The 24041-nt window shown below is 35.8% G+C and overlaps 2 protein-coding genes across 9 annotated transcripts in view; both read left to right on the forward strand.

Annotated features, from left to right (window-relative positions):
• Positions 1-431: 431 nt before the first annotated feature.
• Positions 432-3710, forward strand: LOC306864618 (DNA repair protein XRCC2-like). The gene is made up of 3 exons (XM_079408734.1): positions 432-476; positions 758-839; positions 2156-3710. The coding sequence occupies exons 1-3, from the start codon at positions 438-440 to the stop codon at positions 2950-2952; spliced, it is 918 nt and encodes a 305-aa protein (XP_079264860.1). The 5' UTR covers positions 432-437; the 3' UTR covers positions 2953-3710.
• Positions 3711-8420: 4710 nt separating this feature from the next.
• Positions 8421-24041, forward strand: part of LOC306865118 (histone-lysine N-methyltransferase 2C-like) — a 132361-nt gene continuing 116740 nt past the window's right edge. For all 8 annotated transcript variants that reach the window (XM_079409496.1, XM_079409495.1, XM_079409499.1 and 5 more), the window contains exons 1-2: positions 8421-8651; positions 23043-23207. In XM_079409496.1, coding sequence (XP_079265622.1) covers positions 23044-23207 — 164 coding nt within the window. In that variant the 5' untranslated portion in view covers positions 8421-8651; position 23043. The remainder of the gene's footprint in view (positions 8652-23042; positions 23208-24041) is intronic.

A 24041-nucleotide genomic window follows, 5' to 3' on the forward strand; every position in this document is an offset into this window, starting at 1 on the left:
ATATGATATTATAAATATTGTACAAACAGTATATTATATGTCTGCTGTTACAGACGATTCGCCACTAAGAACAGAATACAATACTATGAAGTACTATGTATGATATTAAATGTTATAGTCTTATTATTAGTCAAGTAAGTGCGTTTTTTACTACTATTAATCTCTTTTATGTGAATAAGTGGCTAATATTGGCATTTAACATTAAGAAGAAATGTGAAAAGTGAAAGACCAGTTGCAAATCCTACACACCTCCGTCTTTAAATATATATAACATTCTATAAAATACGCTAAATATCAAATAAAATGTTTCAATGTAAATACACGTGTTGTTGTGATTTCAATATAATAGCTTGTTAGACGCTGTAGGACTTTTGTTTTGAAGTGTCGTCGAACGCTTATTTACCAGGAAATGGAATTCCGAAATTATTGCGCGAAAAATGACAGCACGAGTTAGAATGGCTGAGAATGGTGCACAGGTACAAATCAGCTCACATTAAAGCTTTAATAATCATGCAATTACTTGATACATTTAAACGTATGCTTGCATTATGACCCGCTACGTTAAATGGAATTGACTGTTCCTGTAGATTCTCATTCAAATTGGTTTATTCAGATGATCATTACAGTTTTTAACTAATCGATGGAAGCTCAAGCTGAAGTTCAGGCATTTATGCATTATGTTTATATGGAATCGTACAATTGATAGTTCTGGCATGCCACTTGCTGACAGTAAACATCAGTGTTTGTGCTTCTGTAGTTGGTCAGCAGGCTTGAAGGGCGACAGTCACTGAGGGACATCGAACCCAGGATATTTCCTCTCGACGCTGGTCCAGGTCAAGGTGAAGTAAAATAACTGACCCTGCATGCATTAAACAAAGATTGCATTTCAGTAGTGCTTTAAGTTTTCACGTTAATTTTGGAGACTCAATGTGAAAATATATTTAAGATTATTTTATATATATAAAAAAATTAATTCATTAGAACATTCTGCGAGGTGACCTGGTCTATAAAATGATTGCAAATTTGAGTTGAATCCTGATATGATGTAATTTTTTTATGACATGCCCATGTGTATATGATAACATCTCATTTGTAGGTCGCTTTTGGGGAGAAAATAAAGTTCCGACTAAATGAATAAATGTAAATGTTATGGTTAATACATACCGGTACTGAAAAATATATATTTTCTTATTTCCCATCGTATTGAGACTCCAAGGAAATTATAAATAAGCCGTTTATAAGACACTAAAAAAAAACTTTTTAAAAACAAACAAAAGCGGTGCCATTACTGACATAAAATTACACTTCAGCTTTAAATTCAAATATAAATCACAATTCCTCATCCCATTTGGTATGTTAATTCAAATTAGGCTTTTGGAGTATTGCAGAAAATTAGCTCTTGGATGAACAAAAAAGTTATGATCCTTACATATTTTGTTCATCATGACAATCTTCACAAGTGAACACAACGTGTATGAATTCTGAATGAATGATGGTATGTAATGGATCAGACAACCTCTGTAGTTCCATAATGGTGTATTGCTGATGTATTTTATGTTATAGAATAAAACGTGAAAATATCTTAAGCTTGTGTAATTAGAGACCTTATTACAGGCATTTAACCAAAAAACCCATAGACTTCAGGGGATAGAACTGGAAGTGTTAAAATACGAACTCATTTCCAGGTTTTTCCCAACAAAAATATGTCATTCATGCAGCACTCTATTGAAGTCTAAAGGTCATCGCACGCTGAGTCCGAAATTTTCTTATGCGTTTTTTTTTTTTGCTACAAATGCGAAAACGTAGAAAATCGAACCTGATGCGATTTGTTTTTGATGACGGATGAAAGTTTCGGAGGCAGTGTGTAAAAGTGATTGACACAACATGAGGTCGTATTTATTTTTTAACGTGCAAAAATTTCGGATTCAGTGTGCAAAGACCTTAAGTCAGGAGTCACCAAGTTCGGTCCCTGCAGAGTTTAGCTCCAACCCTAATTAAACACACCCGAAGCAGTTAATCAAGGTTTTACTAGGTATACTTTAGACTTCCAGGCAGGTGTGTTGAGGCAAGTTGGAGCTAAATTCTGCAGGACACCGGCCCTCCAGAACCGAACTTGGTGACCCCTGACTTTTAATTCAGTTTTGCATCCATACAGGTGACGTCGTAGAGTTTCATGGCTTGGAGGGCACAGGAAAGACAGAAACCTTGTACCACCTCATCACCCGCTGCATCATGCCAGTCCAGAGTGGAGGTCTGGAGGTGGCAGTGGTCTTCGTTGACACGGACTACCACTTTGACATGCTGCGCTTGGTGAGTGTTCTGGAGGGACGTTTGGCTGAAGACTGTAAGGAGGGTGACGGCTCTGAAAACGAACCTGAGGAGAGGGTGCGTTCATGTCTGCGTAGGCTGTCTGTAGTGCACTGCAACAGTTCAGTACAGCTCCTCCTAACCCTACACTACCTCGAAAACACATTTTCCAGCCAGCCCTCCCTCGGCCTTCTGGTCATCGACAGCATTTCTTCCTTCTACTGGGTGGACAGATTCAATGGCGGCGAGAGCACTGTTTGTCAGGAGGCTAACTTGAGAAAGTGTGCCGAATTGCTGGACAGACTCCGCAGAAACTATGGCATCGTGATTTTCGCCACCACTCATGCCATAATGAGGAACTATGGATCTGATCCAGGGGTGTCAGAAGTACCTGGCTCATCAACATCATCATCATCATCTCGCAGGTGGAGGTCAGCTGATAGTGCTACGGACTTTGACAAGCCCTACCTGTGTAAAGCATGGCAGAGAATAGTAACTCACAGGATGCTGTTCACGAAAAGTCATGTGTCAAAGGACCACAAGCAGGTTTTCTCCACAGCATGTACCGGCATAATGACCAGAGATGTCAAAAGATGCTCGTTTCATGTCATGGAGGATGGTATTACATTTGTATGTGACAAGTGAGCATGTACTGAAATTCTCAGCACAGGACATATTTGCTTTTGGGTTGTCACACAATTAGGAGGGCTACTTAGTGGACAAAAACAATCTTAAAATTTCCAACTATTGTCTGTCAGTGTGTTAAATGATCAATGCAATACTTTTTCAGTTTTCTTTACTAAAGAAATAATTGCAATGGAGCGTTAATACAGAAAACTATGTTGGTTTATGGTGTAGTTGTTAGATTAATGGCTAATGAAGACCTTATTGTATTCACTTTCCTTGTAAAAATAAAAATGCATTTTTGCCAAGTCACTTTTATTTATATAGCGCTTTATGCAATAGAGATTTTCAAAGTAACTTCACAATAATATGGAAAATAAACGAATCAGTGATGCAAACATATGAGATCAATTCAAATTCAGCTCTAAACAGCTGACAATAGTGTCATTGATTCACTTCAGTTTAATAACAGTAAAGTCCATCGATTATGAAAACTTCAATTCTGCTAAAAGCAGCTCAAGACAATACTTCTGTTATTCAGCTCAAATCAATTAAATGACAGTATCAATGATGCAAAATTGATGAGTTATGAAACAAATTTGACTCCGCTATAAAGCAGCTCTACAAAAAACAATAGTGACATTATTCAGTTCAATTGAGTTTAAGATTTGTGTTCATCATCTGATAGTGTTAGTGCCATCAAATCAATAATAACACGTGTCTATATAAGGGCATATAATATGTGGGGGACAAGTAGAGAAATAAAATACAGAAGCTTTTGTGATTGTTCCGTTCTTTTATCCAGTCAGCATACAGGCATCTTTCAAGTACAACCATTAACATTAAAAGTAAAAAACAAAAACACTGCTCATTTAAATGGATCAAGTGCACCTGCAGAGAGCCTAATGGCTGGTGTACAAGTTTGTTTATATGAGGATAAAATAGTGAGACATAAAAGAACATAGTGCACACAAGTAAAGGAAAGTGCAAAATCAAACAGTGGACACACATGCACGCAAACTCACATACACAGAATCCATCAAATAGCTTATTAAAGTTAAATATTAAAACTTGTATAAATTAGTCTTGTTGACCATGGGCAGATCATATGTGACCCTGGACCACAAAACCAGTCTTAAGTGTCAGTTTTTCGAAATTGAGATTTATACATCATCTGAAAGCTGAATAAATAAGCTTCAGGATAGGACGATATTTGGCTGAGATACAGCTATTTGAAAATCAGGAATCTGAGGGTGCAAAAAAATCTAAAAATGAGAAAATCACCTTTAAAGTTGTCCAAATGAAGTGCTTAGCAATGCATATTACTAATCAAAAATGAAGTTTTGATATATTTACGGTAGGAAATTTACTAAATATCTTCATGGAACATGACCTTTACTTAATATCCTAAGGATTTTTGGCTTAAAAGAAAAATCTGTCATTTTGACCCATACAATATATTTTTGGCTATTGCTACAAATATACCCCAGCGACTTAAGACTGGTTTTGTGCTCCAGGGTCACATATGTGGGTCAAAAGCATCCAGTTCTACTTCTTTGATTTGACATACAAGGAGCTGTACTTTTTTATCCACCAGCGGGCAGTGACGGTGTGCATTTTGGCTGAAACATGGACATATCACGTTCCCACTGTTCTCTTTCAGATAGTGTGAGGTGAACACGGCTGCACACTCCTGGTTGTGATTATAAAAGCGACAAATCTTCTGGTGTATACCCTTGAAAGGGCTCCCATCCTCCCACATATCTGTAAGTGTGCACTCTTACAAAAAAATTATTAAATTTAAAAATAGGAAAGATTCAGTGGCTTAGTAAAGATTACAATCAAGTTTACTACCTTAAAAATATCTGATTATCACGTGGGCTACTTTATAGTTTGAGCTGGATACACCTAAATAAATGCCTAAAAATCCAACTGTTAAAACACACAGGTGGGGTAAATGCCCCCATCTGACAAAGCAATTTGCTTTATACCTTTACAGCAGAATCAGAGTACAGGCAGTTTTAGCTTATAAATAAAAATAATAATCAAAAATTATCAATTGCATTGAAAAATATTGTTAGCTGATGCTAACTAGCTAGCTACAGTGGTGTGAAAAAGTTTTTGCCCCCTTTGTTTTTTTTTTGTTTTGTTTTTTTGCATATGTCACACTTGAATGATTCAGATTATCAAACAAATTTTAATATTACACAAAGATAACCCGAGTAAATATAAAATGCAGATTTGAAAGAATGATTTCATTTATTAAGGGAAGCTGTCCAAACCCACAAAAATTGCCCCCTAAATCTAATAACTAGTTGTGCCACCCTTTGCAGCAACAACTGCAATCAAGCGTTTGCGATAACTGACAATGAGTCTTTCACATCGCTGTGGAGGAATTTTGGCCCACTCTTCTTTGCAGAATTGTTGTAATTCAGCCACATTGGAGGGTTTTCAAGCTTGAAAGCACTGTTTAAGGTCATGCCATAGCATCTCAATCGGATTTAAGTCCGGACTTTGACTTGGCCACTCCAAAACCTTAATTTTGTTTTTCTTGAGCCATTCAGAGGTGGATTTGCTGGTCTGTTTGGGATCGTTGTCCTGCTGCATAACCCAAGTGCGCTTGAGCTTGAGGTCACGAACTGATGGCCGGTCATTCTCCTTCAGGGTTTTCTGATAGAGCGCAGAATTCATGGTTCTGTCAATTATGGCAAGTCGTCCAGGTCCTGAAGCTGCAAAGCAGCCCCAGACCATCACACTACCACCACCATGTTTGACTGTTGGTATGATGTTCTTTTTATGAAATCTTGTGTTGGTTTTATGCCATATGTAACGGGACACACACCTTCCAAAAAGTTCAACTTTTGTCTCATCAGTCCACAGAATATTTCCCCCAAAAGTCTTGGGGATAATCAAGATATTTGACAAATGTGAGACGAGCCTTTGTGTTCTTTTTGGTCAGCAATGGCTTTTGCCTAACACTGACCTTAATTGAGGCAAGTGAGGCCTGCAGTTCTTTAGATGTTGTTCTGGGTTCTTTTATGACCTCCTGGATGAGTTGTCATTGCGCTCTTGGAGTAATTTTGGTTGGCCGGCCACTCCTGGGAAGGTTCACCGCGGTTACAAGTTTTCTCCATTTGTGGATAATGGCTCTGACCGTGGTTCGCTGGAGTCCCAAAGCCTTAGAAATGACTGATACATGTCAACTATTTTGTTTCTCATCTGTTCTTGAATTTCTTTAGATCGTGGCATGATGTGTTGCTCTTTAAGCATGCTTCACTTTGTCAGACAGTAATCAGGCCTGGGTTTGGCTAGTGAAATTGAATTCAGCTTTCCAAAATAATGTGGTTAATCACAGTTCTTTCACGAGTTAACAGGAGGGGGCAATTCATTTTTCTCGTAGGGCCAGGTAGGTTTGAACAGCTTTTTTCCCTTAATAAATGAAATCATGCATAAATATTAAAAAGCAGGAAGGGGGCAAACACCTTTACACGGCACTGTAACTAGCTAGCGAACCTGATGCTAACTTGAGGTAGCCTAATTTTTAAATATAAAGTCCAAATATTTTTATTCGACCAACTAGTTAATATACACTTAATGGTAAAACAAAGGATATGATGTTTAAAAAAGAGTAACTACAGTAATTAAGCCATGCCCCCTGGGGGCGTTTTACCCCACAGATTAGGACTGAAAAAAAAAAGTAATTCTAAAAATATAATTATATTTTTCTTAAATAACATGTACTCCCTATCTACTGGCCTTACTATTCTCATTCCATATATAACTGATGTTCTACAAAGTCCATAGTTACAACTAAAATTTATCTTGACTTTATCTAGTGGTCATTTTGGGCAAAACAGCAGGGGGCGTTTTACCCCAAGGGGGTGATTTCCCCCTCTTTTCCCTATATGAGTCTTTTTCGAATAATAATGAAAAAACGCAACTTTTAATGGGCCGTATGCATAAAGCATGACACCTATGTAATTCTTATATGATCTTAAGTTGTAGATTGATTATTTTTTTTCCTTCTCAAGACCACCCACATAATACGTTCCCACCAATTATGAGACAAGTGTCTCATCAGACTGAAGCCCTGTACATCCTCTCATTAACCAGTGGGGTGCCTTAAAAAGAATTCTCTGAACAGAGTGAATACTACACAATTTGCATTTGCATTTAGCATCATCAGCTAACAAAAAAAGAATAATTAGGCCACAAATGGGTTGTTTTTACACAGGAAAAACTAGGGGGGAACTTTATTCAACGTGGGTGTGCGTGCGTGTGTGTGTGTGTGTGGGGGGGGGGGGGGGGGGGGGGCAATCTATAAAGAATATGTATTGGAAAGTTAGCCCTTAAAAATCCCTGAAGTGTTTGTTATTGAAAATAATCAATTTTGTTGTTAAACACTGAGGACACCCTTTTTTTAACCAGTCCCATGCACAAGCTCTCACACACAGCGTGGATCATTCAGTGAGCGAGAAAGAGGAAACGTGTCGAAGCAGAGCGATGAAAGCATCAGTGAGACACTGTCTTTCAAACACTGGTGCTTCTTTCAGGCCAAGAAGCTCATTTCCTCTTGCACCTGGACTGCTTTGGACATCTTCCCTAGAATCCTTAACCTTTAATGAGCCCTTTTAAAAAAAAGAATTACCAATGAAACACTGCTTTTGTGTGTTTTATTATTTTATCTTATACTTTCTATAGTTACAATGAAAGTTATAACTGAGATGGAATAGTGTGCGTTTATTTGCTGGTTTGTTGAATTTGTCTACATTGCTGGTAAAGGAAAAAAAACTTCATCTGCTTAAAGAAACAAATTGGAATAGGAAATTGCTGCTTGGTTTATGTCATCAAAAATCATGTAAATGTTTTGTATCTCTTTTTTTCATTTTGCCATTATAATATTCTTCAGCGTATGTAGATATTTTAGTGTGACCAATTTATTATTATTGTTGTATGCTTTTATTTACTTTATGTATTGATAATAGTGTAATAGTGGTGGGGTGGTAGTATGGAAATTAGAAAGAAAGAAATGCACACACATGCAAACTAAGAGAAATAAAAAGTTTACTTGTACTAAAACAAACAAACATAATTTGGTAATTTGCTGGGGTGTTTTAAAATGCTAAATTCTCGGTCATTTAAGAAATATAATGTAATAACTGGAAATATTTGCTGAAAGAGTCTGAGACTTTGTACATGAACTCAATCCAGCTCAATTTCCAGAATCTACTTCCGCGTTTTACCGTCCACCGCTGAAGACTGAGAAGACTTTTCACCTTGAATATGTCCCTATGTATCGCTCCGCAGGGTCAGTGAGACTTTTTAAAACATATCTCCATGTAGTTTTAAAGCGAAATAACCTCTATCTTTAGCACATCACACGTCGTATACTCGGTTTGTAGATGTTCTCTACGAGTTGGGCGCAATTTAAAACGGTAACACTGTCTTGAACATTAGAGTGGGTCTATTTGTCGGTTGCAGTGACAGGCAGTGTTTCGGTCTCTTAAACATGGCCACCATGATGGAGTAAACGCTACAACTTTAAAATTCATATAATCGAGGAAAACTATGCTTCTTTCTCCCAAATGAGGAATGTTTCGACCTGAAATATCGTACCAAACGCCTAATCCACATGAAAGCTTTGGGAAAAGTTTCTTCTTGGATTATATTCTGAATTAAGTTGGAAGCTGGAAAGGAAAAGAGAGAATTGCATCAATTCCGTAAGCATTAGCTGCTCTTCATCATTCCTCGCGCTTTCTGCCGTGTGTTTATTTGTTTATGTGTTTGTAGTTTTGGTGAAAGGTGCGATATTTTGATGTTTGAAGTGAAACGCAAGTGTTGTTTTGGTTTTCATCGGAAAGTGGCGATAGTTGGAGCCTGTGTGAAGCGTAACATTGAGACACTTTAATGACAGATTGTTATAAAGTGGCATATATCGTTCCGCGCATACACGTTTTGGTCTTTAACTAATGACAGATTACTCCATAACCTTCAGAATAAACTAAAGTATTGTGTTTCGTATGGGGCTGTAAAGGACAACGAGGAAGTAACGAGAAAAACAAATCTATCTGGGTTTTAAAATAAGTTTGTACGCCGTTGGTTTCAGTCCAGAAGAGTACGTGTGGCCCGGTGTTGTTTAGTAAAAACCTCACACGAAGTTGTTTTGTTTTCACAGGAGTCCAGCCATCTTACTCCAGTCAAGTTAAGAGTTTCCCTCAAACCCAGACTTTATCCTCGGGCTAACCTGCTGCTTTAAATGGGGGAATCTTACTTCCTTAGCTGTGAGAGTTTTAATCAAGTTATTACGAAGTAAAAGCATATAGATATGTTTTTCCAGCTTGTAAGGGGTTAGCTGACATGACTACGGCGAAGATAACTACTATTCCTCTTTCATGGATAATTGTTGAACATAGTTTTTTAATTAGCTTGAGGGACTATATGTTTTGTTTTCTTTAAAAGCTATTTTTATATACACATTAATACAGTTCATGTATTGTGTTTCTAGGCATGCATTCATTCATATTTTCTGTATGAATGAATACCTAGATGGCTTTACTGTTGTATATTGCACATTTTGGCAGAGCACAATATGTGCAAATGCACCTTGCGTTTCCTGTGTGATGATTTAATATTTTCTTCACTCATTACTTGACCAGACTACCTAGTATCTACAATTAAGACATATAAAAAAACTAAAAAATGGACCCCACTTGCTGCCATTTGGATGGTGACTGTTAAGATAAATAGTACAAAAAATAGTGCAGTGTTTAGAAAGCTATTTCCATTTTGAAGATGGCTGAACGATTCTCATAATAGTAGGAGACCAATTTTCACTTTAAGTGTTTTAATGAGACGCATGAGAATAGGTTGAGTTCAGTTGCTTCAATGGCAGCCTCTCCAGAGGAGTCTAGATCTGACCTATTCATCACAATCCACCACAGTGAAGCAGCTTGGCTTTACAGAATCTGCTCACATGCAAACACTTGTTTTGAAAATGGACTGGAAAGCAAAAGTTGTAAATAACCTTCCAAGTTTTTGTGCTTAAAGTTACTGCCAAATTAAAAAAAGTGTGCTTGTTTGAATTTAGATTCACATGGTGGAAAATGACCATCACATTTCCTGCAGTGACACTTGCAGCTAATGGTTATGTTGTTTTCAGAACAAGTCCGGTGGTACCTGGTTGTTTTCTGGTGTTACATGCATTCATTGAGTGATCATTGACACCAGAAGCCCTCTGGTTTGGGCTGCTTAAGTCCTTAACTTGGTGCTGTGCTGTTGAGTTTCAAGTTGCTATTTCGTCACATTTGTCTTAGTGAGAAGTTACTGAGACTAGTATCTGGTGAAGGATTGACTTGCCCTAGCATGCTCAGTTTACTGTAATCTACCAGTGTTACCTGGAACGAAGTCTGAATCCACCAGATCTGTGTTTGCTGTGGAAAGAGTGCTGTCACTGTTTCTTATGGCACTTCATTGTGTAATCCATGTTATGCGGGCTATTTATTTTATTTTAAATATAAAGGCTTTCATGTTGCTGGCTTGTAGTATACACTATAATACAATATATTGTTCAATGCAGATAAAAGTTTAGAATAATTATAAAAAAAATTAGTTTTCAATAGAAACACTGTTTTTATTATTATGAAATGTTATTTCAGTTTAAAAGAACCGTTTTGTATATGAGTCTGTTTAAAATGTAATTTATTCCAGTGATGGCAAAGCCGAATTTTCCTATTCCAATCATTATTCCGATATTAAGCATCACATGATTTCTTGGAAATCATTGTAATATGCTAATTTGGTGCTCAGTTAGTATTGGTATTCAGTTGTTCATAATGGCTCTCGTTATTATCAATGGTGAAATCATGATACATTTTTACAGGTTTTATTAATGAATAGAAAAATTATTAGAATTTTTTAAACATTATATGCATTTACTGTAATTTGATGAATTTAATGGATCCTTGCTAAATAAAAGTATTAGGCTAATTTGTTAAAAAAAAGTTACTTATCTCAAACCTTTGAATGGTACTGTATCACTGTTTCCATAAAACAAACAAACAAACAAACAAAAAACATAATTGATGATAATAATAATAAAAGGTGTTTCTTGAGCACCAAACCAACATATTACAATGTTTTCTGAAGGATCATGTGACATTTGAAGACTGGAGTAATAGCTGCTGAAAATGTAGATTTGTATCACAGGAATAAATTACATTTTAACTTGTATATTAAATTAGACAAGTTATTTTAGATTGTAATAATATTTCATAATATTAGTGTTTTTACTGCATTATCAATAAGACAGCATAAGAGACTTTATTTCAACAACGTGAAACAAAATTTTGTGTTCCAGACTTTTAACCGGTAGTGTACATTTTTTTGACACAACAGGGGTTTCCAGTTTCTATGTGGGAATTTGTGCCGACCACTCTCTGCCGTAGTCCTCTGTAAATTATTATATGATAAAGTTCATAATCTGATTGTGATTTTATTAACATGCGTGCGTGTAATAGAAGTCTTGTCCTCCTCTTGTCACCCTGCAACTGTCTGGTTCATGGATCCGATTTATGGACTGAAACAGATGGTTATATCATTAACACTCTAATCATGACACATTTTCCAGCAAATATATGACCGAGTCCCGTGTGGATCCGGTGTGTATTTAATCATTTGAATAATTTGACACCACAATGCAAGGCCTTATCAAAGCAATCACCAGTTTTCCCACAAAAATTAATTTGGACTTGTCTCTCCTTTTCATAAAAAAAAAAAATATTCATAATTAATAAAAAATAAATAACACTGAAAAATTGGGTTACAGTGAGGCACCTACAATGGGAGGCAATGCCAATTAGTAAACGTTCAACTGCTCACTATTTAAGTAGTGTAGCCAATATATATAAACAACATTTATGTCAAAATGATTTTAGTGTCGAAAGATCACTTACTATCCTTTTATGTGTAAAGTTATATCAAATTTTACACACATTTCGCCATGACAACGTAACACTGTAAACTCTGTAACAATGTTAAGCATTGTTTTAAACAAATTTACAGCTCAAATAATGTGTAAGTGTTAAGAAAGGAGTTTAAATGCTTGAATACATTTTTTTTCTGCCTTTGTACCCTCTAAAATGCACCCCACTCTCACTTCCATTGTTACTGCCTTACTGTAACCTAATTTTTTACTAATTAAAAAAAAAAAAAAGCCAAAATGTTTGTGCTATTCAACATCATGCATGAACCCCAAATGCTGTGTTTTGAGCTTGACTTGTATTGAACCAGTAATATTCTTTTAAATAAATAATTGTACACCTATAATAATAATAATAATAATAATAAAAAAGAAACATTCTGTCATCATTCACACTTCCACTTAAGAGTTGTATGGACCACTTTCATTGTCCTTTTTAGTGCTTTGTGTAAGACACCATCTACCTTTCTTTTATTAAATGTACATTTAAGTAAATATTTTTTTTGTTTTGACCCTTCAACTTTAATATCAAGAATGTATCATGTGACATCTGTTTATCACATGGGAGTGGATGTATGCCACTGTTTGAAAGGTCAGGTCAATTTAAAACTTTTTTTTTCTAAATATTTATTAGCTGGGGCTAAAACCAGACAAAAGTTATTTAGATCATTTAGCTCCTAAATTAAACATTGACATTGTTTTTTATTAGTTTACAAACTTATTTATATCAGATTTTGTCCTATATCACTATTTTTTCCCAATCCATTTGTCTCATCCATGATTGCTTGCTCAAATGTAAATTGCAAGGCTCACAAACTTTAGAATAACGTGATCCCATTTAGGAAGAGTAAGGATTATGTATGCAACCTAACAACTGGATGTAGCTATTTTGCACTTGGTTGAGTTGTGTCCTGTACAGTAAGCAATAAGCATCTCACACCACCCCCTGATTTGGTTCAAGTCAGTATTATTTGTATAGCGCTTTTAACAATGCAAATTGTGTCAAAGCAGCTTTACATCGGCTTGATATAAAGTTGGATGGCTTTATATCAGCTTTACAGTATTTAGACGGGGAAATAGTTTTTCAAAAGTGTCATTCTCCTCTGGTCAGACAAAATCATTTAAGTGATCAGTTGCTATCTGTTGCAGTTGCATTATTTTGTAGAGCAGGGGTGCCCAATCCAGAAGGGCCAGTGTTCTGCAGAGTGTTCAGTTGAACCTGGTGAACTCAATTTCTGACTCAACAGTCTGCCCTAACACACTTGTCTGAACGTTTCTAGTAATCCTGAAGACTTGGATTAGTTGTGTTTCATTAGGATTGGGGCTAAACTGCAAGATAAAGGTTCTCTAGAAAAAATCCTATATGCATTGTTTATCCTTTTTATCTTTCATTCAAAAAATTCACAAAATTCCAACCTATCATTGAAGTAAAACAATTGAAAGTGGAGGGAAAATCTCATTGTGAAATAAATACTTTCTCTAGTTCATGTTGGCCGCAATTATTGGCACCCAGGGTAACAGCTCTAAATTTTTTCCTATAATGCCTGAAGAGTTTGGAGAACACCTGATAAGAGATCAGAGACCATTTTCTTCATCCAGAATCTCTCCAGATCCTTCAGATTCACAGCTCCATGTTAGTACTACTTCTCTTCAGTTCACCTCACTCATTGTCTGTAGGGTTCAGGTCAGAGCACAGGGACAGCCATGGTAAAAGATTCCTTTTGTGCTCAGTGACCCATTTTTGTGTTTATTTTGATGTTTGTTTTGGATTGTTGTCCTGGTTGAAGATCCAAAAACGGCCCAATATAAGAATTCTCATATTTATAATCCTGTTGTAAAGGAAGTCATGGCTGGACAATTTCATGCTCCTAGTCACCCTGGTGTGCTAAAACATGTAAATGTGAATGGGAATATACTTCAGAGATATTTTACTCATTGGAATTTCTAGGGGTGCCAATAATTGTGGCCAGCATTCATTGGAGAAAAACAGTTATTTCATCATGAGATTTTGTCCCCGCTTTTAATTGTTTTACTTCAATAATAGGATAGAATTTTGTGAATTGTTTTGAGTGAAAGAACAAAAGGATAAACAATGCAGATTTATTTTCACAGCCGCCTTTGCTCGTATTTATCAAGGGTGCCAATATTAGTGGAGAGCACTATATATATGTATATGTGTGTATATATATATGTATATGTGTATATATATATATATATATATATATGTATATGTGTGTGTGTATATGTGTGTGTATATGTATATATGTGTGTGTGTGTATATATATATATATATATATATATATATATATATATATATATGTATGGGATCTATGGGATTTTTTTCTTAAGGTGAAAATAAAGGTAGGTCTAATGCCTTAGGTAATTCACTTCTCCTGTGGTATCATAAATCAAGTTTCCATCCAGATAAGCCTATATTAAATTGTATAGGCCTACATAATAATTTTTATTATGTGTCACGAGTTTTTTTTTTTGTGTGTATTTTGTTATTGACTAGATAGAACACTGTTGATAATAAAGCAGTCATCATAAACGGTTGCAGTTGTATTATCACTTTTCTGATTAACGTTTATAGGAAATATGAATGTTCATTCCGGTTATTTTATTTCTCCTAACCGATGGTCGTTCAGCCATATTAACCGTTAACCGACAAGATTGTTAAATTACAATTAAATTGATAGGTGGCTTGACCAATTACAAATACCTAAATTTGTTTTCCAGGGATTCATTTTGTACACGCAAAAAGCAGCATAAACAACATGAACGTGACATGCAGCGCTTCTGTGAATGGAGAAAAACATAAGCTATTATACATAAAAGAAACAGGCCCATATGCAAAATACATTTTTCTAAATAATTAATGAATTAACAAAACGAAAGAAAAAAACCCGGCAACAATTAGCAGCCTATCAGAATTTCGGTTCATTTTTGTGATGCACTCTTGACAAAGCGGCAGTTTTGTTTTTTATTGTGAATGTACACAAATAAAATAAATATTTTGAATAGTTTTGAATAATGTCCTACTCTTATATGACCACAAATGAAGGGGTAGGTTAGTGAAAGTTGTTTCCACTTTTACAAGGGAAAAATAACCAAATAAAAACACAAGCGATCTTGCCGGCTCACGCGCAGTTAAGCATAGCCTACTGACTCCACAACGCAGCCTGTTCATGCCATAATAAAATAGAGTCAGCCAAAAATATTGAAGAAACATGAAAAAATATTTTATTCCCCTCACTCCACAACAAATCATTTAAATTTAATGGTAGAAAGAACTCAGAACAAAACAAGAATAAAAATATAAGAAGCTAACAAGCCAAAACGAATTCATTTAAACTTTTGTACTTCACGTTCAAGTAAAACAAAATGTGCTTGGCATAATATCACGGAGTTATGGTGGTCAAGCTGAAAGGCACGGACTACAGGCTATTTAAACTGAACAGTGCACTGTAAAAAAAGTAATAATAATCATGTAAACGTAGGCTAGCCTACTAACACCAAAATAAGATAAGTATGTTTGAGGCAACTCGTCTTTTTCTTACCATGTATAAAATAATTTTAGATACAATTGAATAATATGAATATGATTTAATGCGCTTTTGAACTACAGGGAAACGGTGCTTTAACTTGAGCAACACCATGAACACGAACGCTGCCTATAGGCTAATTCTGTCATGATGTGACACCACATCTATTTGCGTTAAAGCCCCTTTTCTCGACAAAAATTGTTACCGAACTAATTTTTGCGACATTTGAAGTATCGATATGGAATTTATGCGCTGAAGTTAAACGGAAAAAGATTTTGTCAACACATGACAAATTTAATCGATAATTGGCATTTCCATCAGCTATATCGTAAATATTTTAAAGCGCTAAATATTTTTCAGCAAAAAAATCATTGGATGGAAACCTGGTTATAGATGACTGACGTGCTGAAGTTTAGTATTTAAGGTTAGGGGTTCAGATCAAAACAAATACATTGTTTTCCCCTCCCTGGTTCCAGTGCTTTTGCCAAGGAAATTTACTTTTTTTTTTTTTTGGAGCTCTTTATGACCACCCTTATTACTCTGTTCCACCAGTAAGCATTGCTTTAATGTCTGTTTGCATATTGATCACATTGATCGAGCTTGATGTAGTTGACAGAGATCTTTAATTGATTAGTTACTGACAAAGTGGAACGAGAGAGTGTGTAGTATTTAATAATGACTGTTTTAATGAGACAAAACATTTGCAGTGTATTGTGCTGATGGTGTGTAAGACATTTTTTAAATCACATTTGACTGTTGATAGGTGAAGTAATAAAGAGCTTTTACAAGCTAATTAGGTCATATCCATAATAGCTTTCACAGTTTTATTGTAAGTGGAATGTGTGCTGTTTCAGCACTGTTGCTTTACAGGAAAAAGTCTAGATAAGTAGTGCTTGGCCAATATAAGCTTTTGGCCTTTGCACTGGAGAGGACAGATTTTGTTTCATGTTGGTGCACATGTTATGATAACCTGCACATGTTCTTAAAAATTAGTAGATGTAGACGCTTTGGTATTTCACCGTACTCAAAGTCTAAAGCTGTTAAGTTGCTAATGATAAACGTTGGCATAAGCTGACATTATACTAGATGCTGGCTTTTGTGTACATGCTATATTTAACAACTTCATCCCTGGTGTTTGCACCTGTGTTATCCTTATTGCGTTGCATAATTCACGTAATAAACTCACGAATGTGGCATTTACATTTACACGTATCCCATGGGTATGTGGTGATAAACAAGAACAGCTGGAAAGAGATGTGTTTTATTTGATGGTCACATTTTGTCTATTTTAAAATCTATTTTTTTCAAATTTCAAAAATCCTCAAACTGAATAATAATTCTAATTTTATTTGGGAGGTTTGGTAAGGAGACAAGGATTTAAGGAGTTAATATGTAAGTTAACTCAAGTCAGTCTAAAAATAAGTGTAAAGCAGTACAATGAATGTTGTTGCATACAGTTGTTAAATCTGGGAAAAGTAATAGGAAGAATCTTCGATATGAAGGAATACTTCCTTATAATCTGCAGTATGCCTGACAGTGACAACACATTGACACACTGAATTCATAACTACATCATCACTTACTATGTCAGAGACCACTTGTGATGATATCACCTGAGATGATGTTAATGCCTGTTTAGCAGCACCTGTGGTATAGCGTAAATCTCATCAACACCAGTTTGTTCATTCTTAAAGTGAACTTTTGCCTGTTTTATTATTTACTATTAATTGCACAGCCCTACTTTATAAGGAATGTTCTTCATTATTGGACAGCAGTTGGACTGGCAAAGTTTGTTGCTTCTGTAGCATCTTTACTCTTGTTCGTTAGTTAGCTGTCAGTTAGCATCTGCCATGTATTTTTAGTCAGCTGCTTGAAAAATCAACATTTGAGCATGTCATTTTTTGTTTCCAATCAGGAGCTGGACAGGGATGTGAGGGTATTCCATATAATAGTGAGCATTATAATAAATAACAGTTTGGAGGAATATAAGTAAAATGATGATCTCGCATGAGATTTTATGAAATGCCCTGAACAGTTAAATTAAATCTGTTACGGCTGTCGCCATTAAAGATACGATATGTAAGTTTTTGCCGCTAGAGGGCATGTATTTAAAACAAACAAAGGCGTAGTTTGATGACGCCGCGATCGTAACAAAATCGTAAATCGAGGGCGTATGACGTCATTGGCAGGCGACGCATTGACCAGGGACGAGTTACTATTTATAATTGCTATTTCTCTGGATTTAAACATTCTTCGAAACATTTGGGATAATGTCAAGGCAGCAAAATGTATAACACTGTTCTAGTGGTTTTTGGAGATGTTAATAAAAAAATCTTACATATTGTGCCTTTAAAGTGAAAATGAAATAGTGTCAATTGCAGTGTTAAATTTAGATCTGTTCATTTTACGTATTTCCTTTTACGCATTTACTGTGTTGTGCATTATAACCATTCACATACAATTCTGTTGAGCTTATGAATGCAATGGCCAATCAGAGAGATTCCTTCATCATACAGTGTAGACAGCTTCATTGATTATAATGGGAGTGTTTTAAGTGATTAATCTTGCACTAGACTTAAATCAGTGATAATGTCCTTTTAATAGTGTAAATATTTTTTTCCTCATTTCTCTATATAATTTATCCTCTGTTTGGAAAAACTGCAGAAATGAAAGATTTAAAATTAGTAAGTTAGAATGTTTGTCTTTTTTATTAAACTGCGATCACGTTAAATACAAATTCTGTTGCATTAAAAGCATTTAATATCATACTTGACTAAAAATACATAAGTTCATCATAAAAAAGTTTATGATATGCATATACAGTAGTTGAAAAATTACACAATCATTATGCTCCTTTTAGCCTTACTTTCTATACAAAAATTATATGGGGGGGGGTCGTCTTATCAACAATACTGTAATAAGAATGTTTACTTGATATACTGCAATGTTCAGTCAGTGCTGAAGGCACTTTATAAAGCATAAACATAAAAGTACATCTAAACAAAACAAGCAAGACCTAACGCCATGGGAAACACATTATATGCTACAAACACAGCATCATAGAGCCAGAGTCAACAGCTGAGTCAGCATTTGATGAAAGGAACTAAACATAAGCAACAAATAACTTCAGTGTGAAGTGGCAGCATTTAGATGTAGCTGAAGTCTAAGTGATAAATAAATAAATTATCAAAATAATCGTTAAATGCAGCCCTACAGTATTTGCTGTAGAGGTTACTCCATTTACAATATGGCAGTGAGGAGGCAGTCTAGGCCTCCCAAAAGGCCCCCTTCAGAAAGACTTGAAGTAGGGGTGTGCGATATGACGATTTTTGATCGTGGACGATAAAAATGTCTCCACGATCTGCTTTTGAAGAAATATCGTAGTATCGCGCTACCGCGCACATTGTCAAATACAGTTCTGGCGCCTCCGTCTCTATATACTGTACAACACGACATACAGCAGTAGAGTTACTCAGACAGGACACTGCACTTATTCGCGATCGCAAAAGTACATTATTTGCATACAAGCCTTGCTGGTTAAATGTTTAATTCGCGCGCTGGTCTGACGTGCGCTTGTTCTGAGCGCATACACCTGAAGCTCGCGCACTAAAACGCCTGTCTAACAGCGCCTGATTACTCAACTAAGTTATATTTTGCGCTAATACTGTCAAAACACACAAGGTTTACATACAGACTGAGTTGGTTATCTCTAAAATGAAAGTAAATAGTTAAGAGAGAAACGGATGCCTGCCTGTACTGTATATTAGATGCGTGCAGCTCTTAAAGGGACAGGACACTAAACGTGCTGTCGACTGTCATTAAAGGGATAGTTCACCCTAAAATTGAATTTCTGTCATTATTTACTCAGTGGAAAACCAAACAGTTGCTGGTCTACATTGATTTTGATAGTAGGAAAGAAAAATCCTATGGAAGTCACTGAGGACCAGCAACTGTTTGGTTTTCCACCTTCTTCAAAATAGCATTTATAAATGTTCAGCACAAGAAAGAAACTCATTCCGGTTTAAAACAACTTTTGAGTAAATGATGGTATAAAAATACAACATTATGACAGAATTGACAGACAGATGACAGAATATTAATTTGTGGGGGAACTATTCATTTAACGTTAACAAAACAACAAAACACAAAGAGAAAAATCACTCCCTATTCTTGACTGAAAAATTTTAATACAGTTGCTTTAGGAATCAGTCTATCTAGTGTTTTATTTTTATATTTGTTCATTCAATTTCATTGAATGCTCTGCTAAATACACCTATTGTACCTGGAAATAAAGCACTGTTTGTTTTATTTGTATATTATGTGTATTTGTAATGTGTATCTTTGTTCTTATTTTTTAATAAGAAAAATAAAATAATGACAAAGATTTTTTATCTTCACCCACTTTGGCCTAAATATCTGCCATGCATCTTTGTCTTTCTAGTTTGGCTGTAATGCTCAGACAACTTGTAAAACCAAAATAGTAAAACTAACAAAGAATCGGGATAAAAATCGTGAATCGTGATATTTCTATAAAAAATCGTGATATGATATTTTTCCCATATCGCCCACCCCTAACTTGAAGTGTTTGTTGTTGTCATTCGGTCTTTCTTGTGTAGATTAACAGCAGTGTTTCCTCTAAGCCTGCAGAATACTGAAGTCACCCACTGCAGGATTGATGTCACTCGCCTAGTCTTGTTTTTTACAGCCAAGCCAATATTGGCTCAGATAAGAGCGCAAGGCGAACTGAATCATAGCAAGGCATCTCTCATCTGATTGGCTGGAATTCTCCGAACAGCCACAGTGAGAGGAGTCCTGTGCCTGACCAGAGCCTCTCAGATTCCCAAGTGATTATGAGAGAGGGGGAACGGAGCATAAACAACCCTGTATGCATTTCCATCACATACTTGATGATCTTGGTGTGCTGATACCAAACATATTTGCTGATTTGTAAGGGAAGTGTTATGAGTAATATTGCTCATAGGTAGTGATGCTTTTGACGGAATTTTTACTGAAACCAAAATTAAACTCTTCATTTAGCTTTAATTGTTTAATAATCAATTAATTTAACTTGTATGCACTCAGATAAAAGCTGAGTTACAAACACTTAAATTGCACCTACAGCTTTTTATATCAGTCATATAATTTTGTTTATAATGTTTCTACTTTTGTCTAATTAGTTGTTGAATTATATTAAAATTTAAATTGGCTACAAGAACTTATTTTCGTAACGTATTTATTTATACATAAATTCCAATAATGAAGACAACACTGACCGAATTAAACACATAATGAGTGTGTAATATATTGTATATATTTAGCATTTATTTCCTAGATAGCTAATGAGCTGTAGACGTTGAATGGCTTTCCTGATATAAGCTATACATTTTATTTTTTTATATATATATAAAAGCATATAAATTTATTTATAGTTCACTGTAGTTATAGTAGAGTCTCAGCCCAGTTTTCTCTCACATTTAATTAGAACCCAGTAAGTCAAGTAGAAGTCTATTGTAATATAATACTTAATTATTATTCCTTTTGATGATAATGTTATTTAGTATTGGTATTATTCAGAAGATGCAGCTTTCTTTTCCTTTTTTAACTCTCAAGCCTTCATTTGGTGGAAAAGTGAGTAAATACCTTTTGAGGTTTACGGTCTCTTTTCTGAGACTGGTGTAGTGTTAGATTTGTATAATAACTTGTTATAAATGTTTAGAATGTTAAAACAAAGGGAAGCTGGATTGTTTTTCACAGCAGATTTAAATCGAACAGCTCTGAGCCATTGGAAACGCTATATCATGAGCAAATTTGAAGCGTGTTTAGTAGAATTGAGAAAGCACAATTAATCACATGCAGACTTTATATTTAAGTACATCACAAAAGGCCATATCTTTTATCTTTCATCAATTTAATTAATTGTGTAGCCCTGCAATATCGCTTAAAATTGAAATATTCGTCTTTCAGATACCGTCATATATAAACCGTTGAATGACTTCCGTTTCCTTCAGCGCAGGGAGTGTGAGTGGTTTTGCTGTCAGGCTGTTGCGGTCAGGCAGAGAAGGGGCCCTGTGACGCTGGCACTGAAAGCAGCATTCAAATTAGGAGCGGTGCAGGCCTCTCTGCTGGGCGCAGGGGTTTTCCTCCCTCATTTTCCTCCTCTGTCCTCAGCATGACTGTGCTGAATAAAATCTCTAAATTAATTTGAGCAGTGCTCCATGGAGAGCAGCGGCGTCACACTGAGTTGCGTTTCTCCCCAGTGTTCATCCACACACAGCTGTGCTCAAGATCATCAACTATGAGTCAACAGCAGTACTCTCCTCTCCTCAGATTCACCTCTCAGTGCTGGAGAGAAAGCTGTACTAAGGCACATGGTTTTGTGTGATATAACATGCAGTGGTAGAAATCTTTCAGCCAGTAGGCTTGCTGCGATAGTCGGTGTTTACGGTGTTAAGCCCCAACATCGGTTTTGATTTTTTTTACAGTAATAAAAATCATATAGTTCAGTTAGAGAACAGACACTACTATTAAAAACTGAACGTGGCTGCTCAATGCATTGTGCCGTCAAATTTAATTTATCACATGAGGAGACTGAATGATAAGAAGAGTGAGATGAAAAAGAAAAGACGATCACGGAAAATTTAGTTTCGACTTTAGTGTTGACTTTCGCTGGTCATCTAAGGTGATTTTGGACGTTTTTTTAAACATGCGTTTTTTATTTATTTGGTTCCACAGTGTTTGCTGATATTTAGGCTACTTTATTTAAACTTTGCGTAGTTTATTTTATTTTACATCAAGGGGCCTATGCCTATTCATTTTACTAATAAACGTTCTCTGTTTCTTAATTATTTGGTTCCACATTGTTTGCTGATTTTCAGCTTTGTATACCTATTTAAACTTTGTGTAGCCGAATTTGTTATTTTATATATTGGGGATATAGCATGGTGTTATTTTATTAGTTTTGTTAAAAGTTCTATGAGTTTGACGTTGCATTGTTACTTGAATTGAATCGACACAGAATTGCTGCTAATTTGAAAGTGAAAGTAAAATGCTCACTGCGCTTTTACAAGTCATTTAAAAATGAAGGAAAGAAAAGAAAAGGAAAAGTCAAACAAACTAACCAGACCTGTGTCATCTGTTTTTTAGATGTTAAAATACTGTCATTTGTCCCGGTTTTGTATTCAGAGACAACTATAAGCAGATTTTATAGTTGATTTTCCCCCCAAAAAAACAGTTATATTTTTACCATGGTATTGAGGTATTATATGTGTGTTTTTAACTGTGTTTGCCATGATTTAAATGTATGCTATTGCTACTAAGGGGAGACCAATGCTTAATAATAATAAAAAAAAAAAAACATTGTGTATCATGTAAATTGTTTAATGTAAAGCATCTGCAACAGTCTAGAAAAGTCTATAGGGCATGTGTCAGATCAAAAAAGTTAAGCTTGTATTTTTGATAGAGAATTTTTTGATGACAAAAGTTGAAAGATTTTAGCTTTGTGCAAATCTTTTAAAGTTTGTAGGTGTTTCTGTCAGACCAGCGTCATACAAACACATGTAATTTATGAATATGTTTGTCTCTTTATACAGAATGTCATCAGAGGATAAGAGTCTGGAGCCCTCTGAGCAAGGACCATCTCCTCCCCTGAGCAGTGATGGGGCCACACCCTCAGGGAGCCCGGCCCCCTCAGATAGACGCCCACGGGGCCGGCCACGCAAGGATGCTTCCTCTCTCACATCCAAGTCCAAAAGAAAGTAAGTGCATCTCCTGTTCTCGTGTGAAGGTGTTTGCATGTGATGACGTACCTTGAGAGCTGATGTTGTGTCTGCTTTGCATTTTACTTTGTGTTGTTTAAAGACGGATAAATGTTCTAACTTTGACAAATTACTGGTTTATTATATTAAAGGGCTTAATGAATGAAACCACTGACACTTCAGTGTGTCCCATACGTTGACTTATTTGTGGTGGACTGCCACAATATCAAAACTGACCTCCACAAATAGATTTTCCAAAAGGCTTTGATTTCGTTGAATAAACATGAGTACTGCACGTTTAAAAATCAAAATCCGGCACGGGTGTTTTATTTCAGAAGGAATCCAGCTGTCTTCAGAATTTTCGATGTCATTTTCATTTTATCTTGCATGTAATGCCTGATAAAGCAGCGTTTGTGAGCGGAGCGCTGCTTTGTGTACAGCATTACTGGGGAAACCTCTATTTCTCACACCCTAAAAGCACCTCCTACCGGCAGAGAATGAATTAGCATAATATATATATAATATATATATGGAGGCGGGGGATTGCCGCCACAAATAGAGTGTAAGGCTCTGGGAAACACTGCACTTGCATGGACAATTTCAGGTTTATGAGTCATGTTATTTAGTACTTCGTGAGATGCCACAGATTGGCAGAACTGAAGGTTATCATTTGCCCAGAAATCAGATTAAATCAATAAGGCTTAAGTCCAGGAACGGACATGATATTTATGGTGATTTATGAGGCTAGTTAATACTGTCATGTGATTACGATGACCTGATTATCCTTCCTGCCCCCTGCCACCCCTCCCCCTCTTTTTTTAGTATTAAAGTATT

This window comes from Barbus barbus, assembly GCF_936440315.1.
Source record: "Barbus barbus genome assembly, chromosome: 46".
In the NCBI taxonomy this organism is placed as follows: domain Eukaryota; kingdom Metazoa; phylum Chordata; class Actinopteri; order Cypriniformes; family Cyprinidae; genus Barbus; species Barbus barbus.